Below are 12558 nucleotides of genomic sequence, written 5' to 3' on the forward strand. Positions count from 1 at the left end.
GGCTCCGTTTTGTCCAGGCCGGTGGATCTCAAACCCGAGCAAACCCTAGAATCACATGCGGGTCTTGTCAAAACACAGATGACGGGGCCGCCCCCAACGTGTCTGAGTCAGCAGGTCTGCCGCAGGGCCCAGGAATCTGCATTCCCAACAAGGTGCTGATGCCCGTGCCGATGGTCCGTGGACCACACTCTGAGAGCCACTGGGTCTAGGTTTTGCTGCAGTAACAACAATCCCTGACATCAGTGTTGGCTGAAAGCAACATGTTTCTCGCTCATGCTGTAAGCTCACGGAGGGTTGGCCAGGGACTCCCTCCGGGAACCCACTCACTGGGGAAGCAGCCACTCTGGGAACGTGGCTGGTGACACGCAAGAGGGAACCAGTATGTCAGACCGGAAGAGCCACTTGCTACTTCTGCTCAGGGTCATTGGCCAGGACGAGCCAGGGGACTTGCCACCTCCGCAGGGCGAGAGTGAGGCCTGCACACTGTCGAGGTCGGGATGCCCCAGGATTGTGGAAACTCCCCCAGGAAGCCTGGAGGGCTGGTGCCTGACCACAACCCAAGGGCACCCCGAGGCACAGCTCTGTCTCCGGACGCCCACTGCCACTTCCTCCGAGGAAGAGCTCCCTTGGCGCGTGGCTTGGGCAGTGGCTTCCTTCCACTTTCTGTGACCTTGGCCAGGATTTTGAGAGTTTCTCCTGTCCTGAGACTGGGGTCAAACACTGGTTTAATGCAGGGGAAGGCCCTGGTCACACTTAAGAAGACAGCCGATCACATCTCTTTACGGTGGAAACATTAATCTTGATTTATTGAAAAAGGATTACAATTATTCCTCTGTTACACAGGTTTAAAATATTTTAAAACACCCTTTCCTGGGCATTACAGTTAAAACGTATGAACACGTCTACTGGATTTTTAGGAAACGTACAATGTGTCACTCAACATTCTAGTTTTGAAGGGCCTAACGTCCTAGAACCTTTACCACAGGTACCCTTTGAACCGTTTTCTTTTTCTTTTCGCCAACATGTGTCCAATTATGTAGATGAGGGGGAAAAAATAAAATTACGCCAAAAGAATTTCTGCAAATACAAGAAGTAATTTTATTGCAATATACCATAGCTAAGTGGTCTGGGGAAAACGGGACACATTTTGACTTCAGTACAAATTACAACAGCTTTGAAGGGTCCCATGGAGGAAAAGATCGACAGAATCAAAGGAGAACTCGGGCAGGATGAGAAATCAAAGTGGAATCACATGACCTAGACAAACCCACAGGGCGCCCTACGGCGATGCTCCGACATGGCTTTTCTTTTGATGAGATGAAGGAGAGGGTCCCTGGCACATGCTGGCATCCTGGGTTTGGAAGAATCTCGAAGCCAGGCTTTTCTTTGGCAACAGCAAGACTCAGTTTCCAGAGGAATCCAGGAAATCCTCGTGGGTGGTGTGTTGCTATTCTTGGGTTGCTCCGCAGTTGTTTCCTAAGCCGGAACCACGGTCCAATGAGGTGGGGTGGGCTGTCACAGCTCCTCCCGAGGAGGCTGCACAGGGCCCTGGGGCCTGTCTTGCTTCTCCCATTGTGGAAGGAAAGGGCATTGCACACGGGCAGCTTTTCACAGTAAAGGGATCGCCCCTTCCTCGCTGGCCCTGCCAGCCCTCACCCTCGCTCAGGGAGGACCAGTATCAGATGAAGCCTGGCCGGCCCCGCACCCAGCGCGTTTGCAGATGGAAAAATCCACATCGCTTTCGTGGGGAAAAGGCACCGCTGGCAACCCCGGAGAGACTCCCAGAGTTCATTGCACATTTGTCTGTCTGCTGAGGCTGCAGCAAAGGCGGCCCAGCTAAGAGACCACACGCTGCTGCTTCAATTCAGTTCTTGCAACAAACGCAGAAATTAGCACCACAAACATTCGGCAACAGAATACAATCCTCCATCGTTACACCGTGGACCATGCAGAAAGCGACCATGTGTTGTGTGTGTGTGTGTTTTCAGATCACAGATGCACAGCCTAAGTTTGGTACCCAGCCCGGGGCGGCTTCACTGCTGTCTGGGAGGAGAACGGGGCCACGGGAGGGAAGGTGACCCGCATTTACCTTAATGTGCTTGGCAAAAACCCGGATGGTGGAGGCAAAAACCCGGATGGTGGAGGCAATAGCCAGGATGGAGAAAGATGGGAGAACGAGGCATGGCGGCTACCCCCAGTGTCACCTTCAAGGAGATCTTAACAGATAGCACCACGAAAGAGAAGTGTAAAAATAAGCACCAAGTTTCATTTAATTATCATCTACAGAAAATGTGGTTTCCCTGCCCTGGACATCCTCCCATCAGGCTCTGCAGGAAGAAACATGGAAAAAGGAAGCAATTAAAATTAACTTAAGCCTGCGTTTCCATCTAAGTGCATGTGGAGAAGGCAAAGTATAAAATCCTTTTTTCTTTTTCTCCCTGTTAAAAAATAAAACCCAGAGCTAATCAAAGGCTTGTCTGAAAGGGGCACCGGCACCTGCTTTTTAAATGGTGGGGTGAATTCTTGCTGCCCTTGGCAAACTTCTAATTTCTCACACGTCCTTGAGCGGGCAGGGGTGTGGACCGCATCCCACAATGGACACCCCACCTGTTTTTTCAATTCTCCCAGTGGGACCCAAGCGGGGTTTACAGGCATGATTGAAAGTCAGGGACACTGTACATTTATGACAATACAATACAAATATTTACTTAAAACTCACAAAAACAAAAGCACCTTTAATCCATCAGAAAGGCACATGCAGGATGACATTTGGCCTGTGAATGGATCTTGTTAAAAACAGAGGCTCTGGAGGGTGAGGTGACCTTTACAAGGCTTGCCTCGGAACAATTTTTGAAGGTCGGGGGAAGTACACATCTTCAAGTTGAATTTTTTCCAAAGAACAAAACATGATCTCCAAATACTGCAGCCACAGCCGGGCCCCTGTGGACCCTCAGTGAACGAGATCCACGGGCTCGGGGGCGAGACGCGTGGGCCCCGTCCCCTTCCCTGGGGAGTGTGGTGTAGATGGAACAGAGCTGGAGGAAGCAGCAGCTGTGGGGCATCTAGGTCATGTGATTCGTCTCCGGGGCCGGGACTCCGGCTCTTTCCCTTTGCTCTCTCTGGGTGTGGAGTGGGCCCGGCGTGGTGGGGAGGGACGAGGGGCCTTCACCGTCCAGGACACCCACGGGCGGTGCGCTGAGGTCACGAGGTTGCTCTTGGGGCCAGGCTCGCGCGGCTCCTAGCCCAGGAAGCAAGCCGGCCCCACTTCAAATCCGAATTTCTGTGACGCTTCACCAAAGTCGTTGAACATGATGTCCACAATGGGCACTTGCTCCACCTTGGGGGTGTCGATTTCCAGAACGGTCTTCTGATACCCTTTCTTTGTCTGGGGAAGGGGAGGGAGGGGGATGCGGGTCAGCGGGGGCTCCGAGATGAACCAGCCATCCACGCCCGCCACGGCTCCGAAAACCCACCCAACAGCAGGGCGAGCCGTGGGGAGCAGGCAGCGCACCCCAAGACGTCCGCCTCACCCCCCGTCCGGGAGGGGCACAGCAGCGCGCGTAAGGAGGCCGTGCAAGGGTCCGCAGCCCATTTGGACCCATGTCCCCTCCCCACCAGGTGGCACATCCACACCAGGGACTCCTTGTTCGAAGATGAAGAAGTCTGAGAATCCCAAGACCGCGACAGCTGATCGCAGGCCCTCCCTGGGGCCATCAGCGGGCTGGACCACGCTCGGAAGTGAGAGGGATCTGCGTTCACAAGTTCGAGGACAGGGAACCTTACCCGCCCTCAGAGTACTGGGTAAACTGAGGTATGGAGGGACCGGGCGAGCTTGGGGGAGGGGCATCTGCTGGGATGAATCAGGCCCTCCCTTGCTCCGACCACCTGTTCCATCCCTGTGAGCATCTGAGTTCACGCTCAGCACCACCCTGGGGGACGTGAGCCCCACGTTTCCGATTAGGAGAGTGAGCCCCAGGAAAGGGACAGAACTGCTCCAGGAGTGGTGTCACCCCTCTCCCGCCCTCCACATCTCCCAGAATACAGGGGGTGAAGGTGCAGGTCCACCCTGGTCAGACAGCACCTACGCCCAACCCTGAGCATCAGGACACTTGTCAGGGATGCACTGACCCCGTCCCCCATCAATTCCCCCAAGACGAGGGTCCCGGATCCTCGTAGACACGGTCTGCCCACCTGTCTGGGACCAGCAGCCTTCTCCACCTCGCACTGGACCAGGCACATCCTCAGCTGGATCTGGCCCCGGGGAGGCCCTCCCTCCCGTCTTTTCCCCAGCGAGGCATGTCCAGCTGAGGGAGAAGGCAGTGCCTCCCGGGGCCTTGTTCCCCTCCCGTGGGACAGCGTGGGTCCATCCCTCTGGGGGAGGCCGTGACCATCACCTGTGTGACCACATAAAGCCCCTGGAGCCCTGCATGACCCTGGAGAGGCGCTCAGTAAGTCCAGCTGCTATGAGGCGGCCTTCACTCTCTGGGCGGCAGCTTCCATGACGGCCCCAGCCCCCATACCCCCCACAGATCCCTCCCCAGGGGGAGCCCACTCGGTGAGGAACAGCCCCTCACGAGGGCACCTTCATGTGACAGCAGCTCAGCAACCTTGCGGCACCATTAGGGACAGACTGTGTGTGGCCCCCAGATCCAGGTGGGGGAGCCTTAGCTTACTGTGACCGAGTTGGGAGGCAGAGCCATTGGGACCCAATTAGGTCAGAGTGGAGCCTCATGAATGGGATTCGTGCCCCTTTAAGAAACAGCCGGAAAGCTAGCTCTTAACCCCACGTGAAGGCAGCTGTCTGTAACCCAGGGGAGGGCCCTCACCAGAGCCCTTCAGCCGGCGCCCAGCTCAGACATGCTGCCTCCAGAACCGTGAGAAACAACTGCTTGTTCTCGATAAGTCCCTGGTCTGCTGTGATTTGTGACAGCAGCTCAAGCAGACCGGGAGAGATGCTGGGCCACAGCCATCCAGCTAAGCTGCCCCCAGAGTCCTGGCCCTCGGAAACTGAGTCAAACGACAAATATTTGTTGCTTTAGGTGCTACCTTTGGGAGGTAATTTGTTACAAGCCACGGATAACTAATATGCTCTCTGCGGCTCATTTTTCTCCACTGGAGCTCCAGGAGGTGGAGAGGATGGAAGGAAGCCTCATGGGGGCAGGGCTCCTGGCCAGGCCTCCACGAAGGCACCGAGCCTGGGAGAGACCTGCTCTGTGAGCTTCTAGACGTCGCCTCCTGAAGGGCCTCCCTGACCCCGCGAACTTGTCCTCCCCACCGCCCTGCCTTAAGGAGAGCGCTCACTCCTACCCACAGCAGGCCAGGCTGGAAATACTTTAAAGCCAGGACTCGCACTTACGAGCCAACGTGCGTCCCCTCGGGAGCTCGTTAGCACTGCCGGCTCTGGTCCCTCCCAGAGACGGGATTCAGGAGGCCTAGGGTGGATGCAGCGTCTGACTGGTTTAGACGCATCGCGGGCAATTCTGACACACGTGGGTTACGGCCATCCCCTGAGCGACACTGTCTGAAGGACCTGCTCCGGCGGCCAGGAGCTCAAGGGCACAGATGCTACGAGCTTCCAACACAGGGTCCCCAGAGAGGATGCCCAGCCACGCCCCTGCAGGATGGAGCCCTGGGAGGAAGCTGAGCCCTCGCCCTCCCTCGGCCAGTCCAGCAAGGAGGGGCCAGAGTCCACCCTGCCTGCCCCAGCTCTCCCCCCTCACTGGTCCGACAACCACCCAGCAGGAACTCAAGTGAGACGTCTGGGCTGGCCTCCCCTGGGCCGCTGCTGTCACGGGGAGCTGTGCGGCCTCGGCCACAGGCGGCCTGAGCCTCGTGCACCAGTGAGCTGGGCAGCCCAGCCTTCTCCTTCCCCACAGGGAGTGGGGCAAACAGCCCTTGGCAGGGCCAGCGCCCGTCTCTTCCGCCCACGAGGGACAGCGGCACGTGCTCAGCTGGCAGGGTGATTTCTCTCGGATTGATGGGGCCCCAGAGCTCCGATGATCAGAGCGCTTAGAGGGGGCATCTGTAAGCTGTAAGCCGCCGTGTGCACACCGCTCCATTACCCCGTTGTTCCTGAGGCATAAATAACCATTATGGGCTGGCAATGGCCCCCGGGGGTGCGCAGAGCTGCACAAACAAGGGGATTTATGTGGCGTGGCTCCTTGGGCCTCCTGCCCAGTCATCTGTGCTCCTCCACAGGGCTGGCCCTGCTCAGTGGCCCACCCATCAGGCTACAGGGCCGCACCGTGCCAGCGTCCGAATCCCAGTGTCTTTGGCCCTTATTTTTTATTTTTTTAAATAGATTTATTTTATTAATTTATTTTTGGCTGCGTTGGGTCTTCGTTGCTGCGTGCGGGCTTTCTCTAGTTGCAGCGAGCGGGGGCTACTCTTCACTGCGGTGCACGGGCTTCTCATTGCGGTGGCTTCTCTTGTTGCGGAGCACGGGCTGTAGGCGCGCGGGCTTCAGTAGTTGTGGCATGCGGGCTCAGTAGTTGTGGCATGCGGGCTCTAGAGCGTAGGCTCAGTAGTTGTGGCACACAGGCTTAGTTGCTCTGCGGCATGTGGGATCTTCCCGGACCAGGGCTCAAACCCGTGTCCTCTGTATTGGCAGGCGGATTCTTAACGACTGCGCCACCAGGGAAGCCCTGGCCCTTATCACCATGTGAATCAAGCAGGCCCCCCCCACCCCCGCCCTGGGGGAGGCAGCTAGCACGCATTCCTTCAGGCCTCCTGCAGGATTACCTGGGAGGGATGTGACTTTTCAAACTGTGGCTGAACTTCTGGTGGGCAGCGGAGTTGGGTGGGGTGAGCAGAGCGCTGACCATTCCAGGCCGTCCTTCAGAAGCGCCACTATGCCCCACCTCCATGCTCTGCTGGGCCCAACCCTCCCTGGAATGCCCTCCCCTGCCTGAAGGAACATGGGCCCATGTCCTTCATCATCAGGATTATTCTGTTTAGAGTCATGATCTCTCCACCTCCTCAAAGGCAGCATCTTTTCCAGAAGTAAAAATGTCAAGGGCCAAATCCAGATATTCCCATGATGCTAAGTCTTGCCTCTGCATTGGCGATGCCCAGAGGACCACTACAGAGCTCAGAAATGACTGCCAGGATTCCTGGCGTCAGGGCAGAAAATTGGATCGGTGTTGTTGATTTTCTCAAGGAGAAGCTCACGGTCGGGAGTCCCGTGGATCTCAGCTGCGGAGCTCCTGGGCAGCAGGGCTGACTTCTTTGGGTGGAGGCGAAGGAGCCCGGTCCTTCCAGCTTTCTGAGCGATCCCCAAATCTTTGACTGTCCTTCCTTCAGAATGGCAATTTTGTTCCCTGGGGCGCATGTGGCCATGTCTGGAGGAACTTCTGGTTGTCACAGCTGAGTGGGTAGAGGATCCAGCTGGTCAAGTCCAGGAATTCTGCTCAACATCCTACAGTGCACAGGACCCTTCTACTCCCCTGCCACACCCACACACAGCAAAGAATCATCCGGCCCCAAAGGCTGAGAAACTCTGGTCTAGAACCAGCTTTTCTCTGCATGCCTTAAGGGAGCAGAACAGGAATGACAGGTGGAAATAATGGGCAAACAGGTTCCAGCTCATTTCTCAGAAGAGCTTCCTAACACTGAGACTTCAGAACCGTGGCCTGGGCTGACTCAGGAGGTAGTGAGCTCCCCGTTGATGGAGGCATTCAAGGTGCAGCTATGCCAGGAAGGGACTGCGGTGGGAAGGATGCTGGAGTGGGAATTAGGAGACTCAGCTCTGCCATACCCTGAGGGTCTTGGCAGGTCACTCACAAAATAAAGCGAAAACCCTGATGAGCAGTTCTCACCCAGGAGTGGGGAGTGCTCCTCGTGCCCTGGGTGCATGGATGCTGATGATGTCCTGAAAGGCCCAAGCAATGGGCAGCTGCCCCAGATGCTGACAGCATACCCACGTCATCAGGAGACGTTGGGCCAGAGGGAGAGGACTTTGGATTGTAGGGTTAAGGAAGGTCCGAGCCTGCCCTGTACTGGGAGCCTGCAGAGCCGGGAGGTCAGGTTCTGAGTTCGACAGCAGTACTGGAAACTTCTGGGCAGGGAGCTTCAAGAGGAAGAGGCATGGGGGCACTTGAATCTTCCCAGGAAGCTCTCAAGAGTGCAGGAGGCTTCTGAGCTGCATTAGGGGGCCAGGGGCATCTGCCTTTTCACCCCAGTCGGTTCTTCACAAGATACATTTTCCCAGCATCCCTTCCAGGGAACGGTCTCTCTTCCAGAAAACCAGTCTGCACCCTTTACCAGACGACACGTATGGGGTCACCCAGAGTGGTTCCCTTTCTGCCGTGGAAGCCAAGGAGCTCCAAGCCCCATCCCAGGCTCTGCCTCTGCTCTACGAGAGTCCCTGTTTCTCCTCACATCTCCACCTTGACTGCCTTGTGCCTGTGAGCCCGTGTTGCCTAAAACAATCACAGGAACAGGGATTCTTCTGGGGCTCATGGCAGCTGAGCACGGCTCTGAGATCGTTTTAGGCACGTTCCCCCTGGAACAGCCCTGTGACGTGGTGCTATTATTACTTCCGTTTGTAGAAGACAGACATGAGGGATGATTTTATTTGGTGCCTCACGACCTTCTGGGAGCAGCTTGGGCTTTGCGTCGGGAACGTGAACAAATGCTGGATGGCTGAGGCTTCCGGATGCTTCTGGATCCCTTTCCACAGGGAACTGCATCCCTATCTGACCTTAAATAGGGACTAGTTCTGCGCGTTCCATGGGCAGGTCTGAAGGACTGACCGTCACCAGTCCCAGGGGCCAGGGCAGCGTGGAGGGGAAGCCCAGCATCCCGGGGAGGCCGCCCTTCCGGGCACCCTGGCCCCATGCCTGCCCTGCACTCACCTCTAGCCCCAAGGAATCCCTTGGGGGTTATAACTGGATCCTTTTGTAGGGAGAAGGACTGGAGCTTCCCACAGCTGAAGGGTCCATCCCAGTCGCAGCGGGGCAGCCGGGGAGCAGGCAGGACGTGAACTTGGATCCACCTGAGTCCTGCCCTCAGCGGCTACTAGCGACCCAGTGGGTCAGCGCTGCCCTCCCACTTTCCTGCCTTGCAGGGCCATCCAGACACTCTGGCTTGGCCAAGTAGCCAGACCACCTCAGCAGGCCTTAGGGAGAACCCTCAGATCCCACACACACGCCCCGAAAGCGCAGGACAGGAATGCCCAGCGGGGAAGATGGACGCACAGACAGGAGCGCTGGCTGCTCATGAGCAGGCAGAGACAGCTCAGTGCCCAGGACACCTGTGACCAGCTCTGATACATGTCCTGGCCACTCTGTACAACAAGGGTGTTGGAGCCAAGTGGTGAAACCTTCTGGAACCAGGAAGAACCAGAAGGGACTGCACATGGTTCTCTCAATGTGGAAATCCACGGGAAGGGCCCTGACCGGAACTGGGGCCTGGGAATTAGCAAAGAGCTTTCCCGACCTGGAGACAAGAGGCTCAGTGCCTTCCAGAGGAGGGTGTCCACAGGCGCCGGCACCGCGAAACTGGCCCTGGACACTAAGTGGGGTGGATCCCCCACTAGCCCTGTCCCCCAAGGGAGCCAGGCTGGGTGGAGGGGCCTCGGGCAGGGTCTCTGGGGAGCAGGTGGTGAGAGGCCGGGGGTCTGATGTCAGATGTGACACTAAGACCTGCAGAGGCGGTGCTTCCTGCTGACGCCCCCATCTCTAGCCCTGGAAAGGCCACAGGACGGACATGTCCGAGGGTTTCACCAGGACTGGGCCCCGTGCACGGCCCAGGACAGAAGGACGCAGCTCAGAGCCGGGCTGCCCAGGGCAGACGCAGCCCTGGGAGGCACAGTCGAGGGGCTGACCCTGGCAAGCGCAGGGGCTGGGGGCCAAAGAGTGAAGCAACCCCAGGCCTGACTGGCTTCTCGGGCCTGAGCAGAACGTCCTTCCCAGAGGGTGGCACAGGGTCCAGGGAGGTGACCCAGCGAGGGCTGGGGGTGTCACAAGGGCTGACACTGTCACCGCCCTCTGAGTCTGCAGGACACCTCCCAGCACGGCCACACTCCCAGGAGCAAACTCAGACTCAGCTCCGGACATTCCCCAAAAAGTGGAGGCGTCTCAACTTCCGAATTGGACCAAGAACGCTCCATGTCACAGCAGGCACGGGATCAGGGACCCCGGTCGGCCTTTGCCCTCAGGTCTCAGCACGGCCTTCCCGACCCCAGCTCCGCGGGAAGGTCCCCACCGCTGGCCTGGGGATTCCACGTCTGCCAGCCACGGTCAGCGGCACTGTGCCTGGGCCCTCGCTGCGCACAGGGCCCGGCACATGGTAGGTGCCCGGGAAGTTCGTGGTGACCGAATGAACTGCGTGAGGCACTGACGGACGCCGTCCCCCATCCCCACCCCCCCAGGCAGGGCTGAGGGCGACACTCACAGCGCAGCCGTCCACCAGGGCGCGAATGTAGGGGCTGTTATCGTAGGACATCTCCTCATCGTTGGAGCCCAGGAAGCGCATGGCCTTGTCGTAGCTGCCCGTGGCGGCGTCCTGCCAGGCGACCGACTGGTAGCAGTTATAGGTGATGTTTTGGTGGGCGGAGGCGCTGAGCAGCCGCAGGAAGGTCATCTGGACCACGCCCACGGGGTTGCCTTCAGTGTCCACATAGGAGAGCTGCAGGGGCACAAGAAGGGGCGCTCAGCAGGGAGGGGACACAGGCTGCGCAGAGCCCCTCGTCCACACGGCCGGGGCTTCCAGAGCTTCAGCCACTCGCTGTTTCCTCTGGAGCGTGGGCCACGCCAAGAGCCCCACCTGGAAACCTGCTGCAAGCCCGGGCCCCGGGCCCCAGGCCAGCATGCACTGGGCTCTCTGGGGGGTTCCCTGGAACACTGTGAACCATGCCTCATTCCTTTCAGGGACCTAGATAACCCGCGCACTCTACTTTACCTGGTTGGTCCCTACTCAGCCTCCAGGGTTCAGCTCATGTGTCTCTGCCTCCAGGAAGCCTGCCAGGGTTACGTGCCCTCACCCACCTTGGCCTGGTTCAGTGTCCACCTTTCCTACTGGCTGTCAGGCCCTCCACACCAGCACTGGACCCCTGTGTCAGAGGCACCTGGGGCCCGGTCTGCAGCCCTCCCTGGACCGTGAGTACCCTGAGGGCATGAGCTTGGCATGTACATCCCTGTCACTGTGCCCCGACGCCGGAGAAAAAACAGTGCTCGTCAGATCATGCGAATACATGGAAACCACTGGCTGACCTCTGTGACGTACAAGGACCTGGCTGGGGCCATGAGAATTGGAGACAGGAAGGGCAGGTGGCTTCGGGGAGGAAGGGGCCTGAGGCATGGAGTCTTGGCCAGCAGACAGGAAGGCTGGCCTGTGAGAGGGTCACAGGACATACGGCCAAGAGCCAGAAGCCTGGAGGGACCAGGCACCATTGTGGAGGCACAGGGGAGAGGCCCTTCTTGCCCCTGCCCGGGCATGGAATCCAGTGGAAAGCAGAGTGGGCCGTGCCGTGGCCTGGGGTGGTCAGCGCACACTGAGCGGGCAGCCCGGGGCGCTCTGGCGGCAGGAGCCTCGCTGAAAGCCCCGCTCTCTGCCAGCAAACCCAGGGCAGCACCGGGAGACAGTGTTGGTTCTCCAGTGGCTTCTCAGCATCGCAGGTCGGATGCACGCGGGGCTGAGAGCTCAGCCGGGCGCGGGCCAGTGCCAGGCGTCCCGAGAGACAGATCAGTTTCTGCGTCTTCTAAACTGCAGCTTTCTGAGCTGCTGGACACAGCAGGGGCGGGGACAGTCCTTAGCCCCTGGGACGAGGCGGGTCTCTCCTCTCCCTGAAGGCCCTCAGCGTGAGAGGCCAGGCTCTCCTCACACACCCAGCAGAGCAGGCTTGACCCATCACGTCTCCCCATCAGACGATGCACAGACGGACGTCAGGGTCTGAGACCCGCGTTTCTCCTCCCTGCTCTGTCTCGGACCCCAGCCCCCAGCCTACCCTGAGAGCCGTCCTGAACACACGAGGGAGAATTTAAGCCGACATTGTGCACGTATGTATAGAGATGTCTATATAGTTAGAGCTGAAGGCAGTGAGCCAGGCCTGGGATCCTGCCCTTGCCGCCGGAGCGGGGGGAGCGCAGAGCTGCTGGCCAGCTCCCCACACAGCCACCAGACACCGACTTCCAGCCGGACCTTGAGGAGGGAGAGTGAATACCAACCGCAGTCTGGGCCATTGGCTGTTCCTCCTGGACGGAAGGCGACTGACTGTAGGAAGGACGCATGCGCAGAGAGAGGTGGGCAGTGCTGGACGCAGAAGGACCTGAAGCCCCCAGTGCCGGGCAGGTGGAGGACGACAGGCACGGCCAAGCCCCGCCCCACGATGGAGTCCCAGAGCCCCGTCATGAGGCCCCGCCCTCCCGGGGGGAAGCAGCTCTGCAGTATCGCCTTCACGTGGGGCGCCCAGGGCAGCCGGCCCAGAAAAGCACCTCTTTCTTCAGGGAGGGACCTGTATTTACGCCCTGTCCACTCTGATGGTCACAGGCTGCTAGAAATGATGCCGCAGGAAAATGCCAAAGACGAGGTGATGTTTCCCCTAGACTGTCCCTTCAC

General features: G+C 58.6%; 1 protein-coding gene across 2 annotated transcripts in view; it reads right to left on the minus strand.

Moving 5' to 3' along the window:
* Positions 1–690: 690 nt before the first annotated feature.
* COL5A1 (collagen type V alpha 1 chain) overlaps positions 691–12558 on the minus strand; it is a 159631-nt gene continuing 147763 nt past the window's right edge. The window contains exons 65-66 of one of the 2 annotated variants that reach the window (XM_022578272.2): positions 10396–10629; positions 691–3385 (exon numbers count right to left, since the gene is read on the minus strand). In XM_022578272.2, coding sequence (XP_022433980.1) covers positions 3239–3385; positions 10396–10629 — 381 coding nt within the window. In that variant the 3' untranslated portion in view covers positions 691–3238. The remainder of the gene's footprint in view (positions 3386–10395; positions 10630–12558) is intronic. The other variant, XM_022578270.2, reaches the window with a different exon arrangement.

The sequence above is a fragment of the Delphinapterus leucas genome, chromosome 6 (assembly GCF_059928025.1).
Source record: "Delphinapterus leucas isolate spDelLeu-1000000601 "Yukka" chromosome 6, BTC_Dleu_Yukka2, whole genome shotgun sequence".
In the NCBI taxonomy this organism is placed as follows: domain Eukaryota; kingdom Metazoa; phylum Chordata; class Mammalia; order Artiodactyla; family Monodontidae; genus Delphinapterus; species Delphinapterus leucas.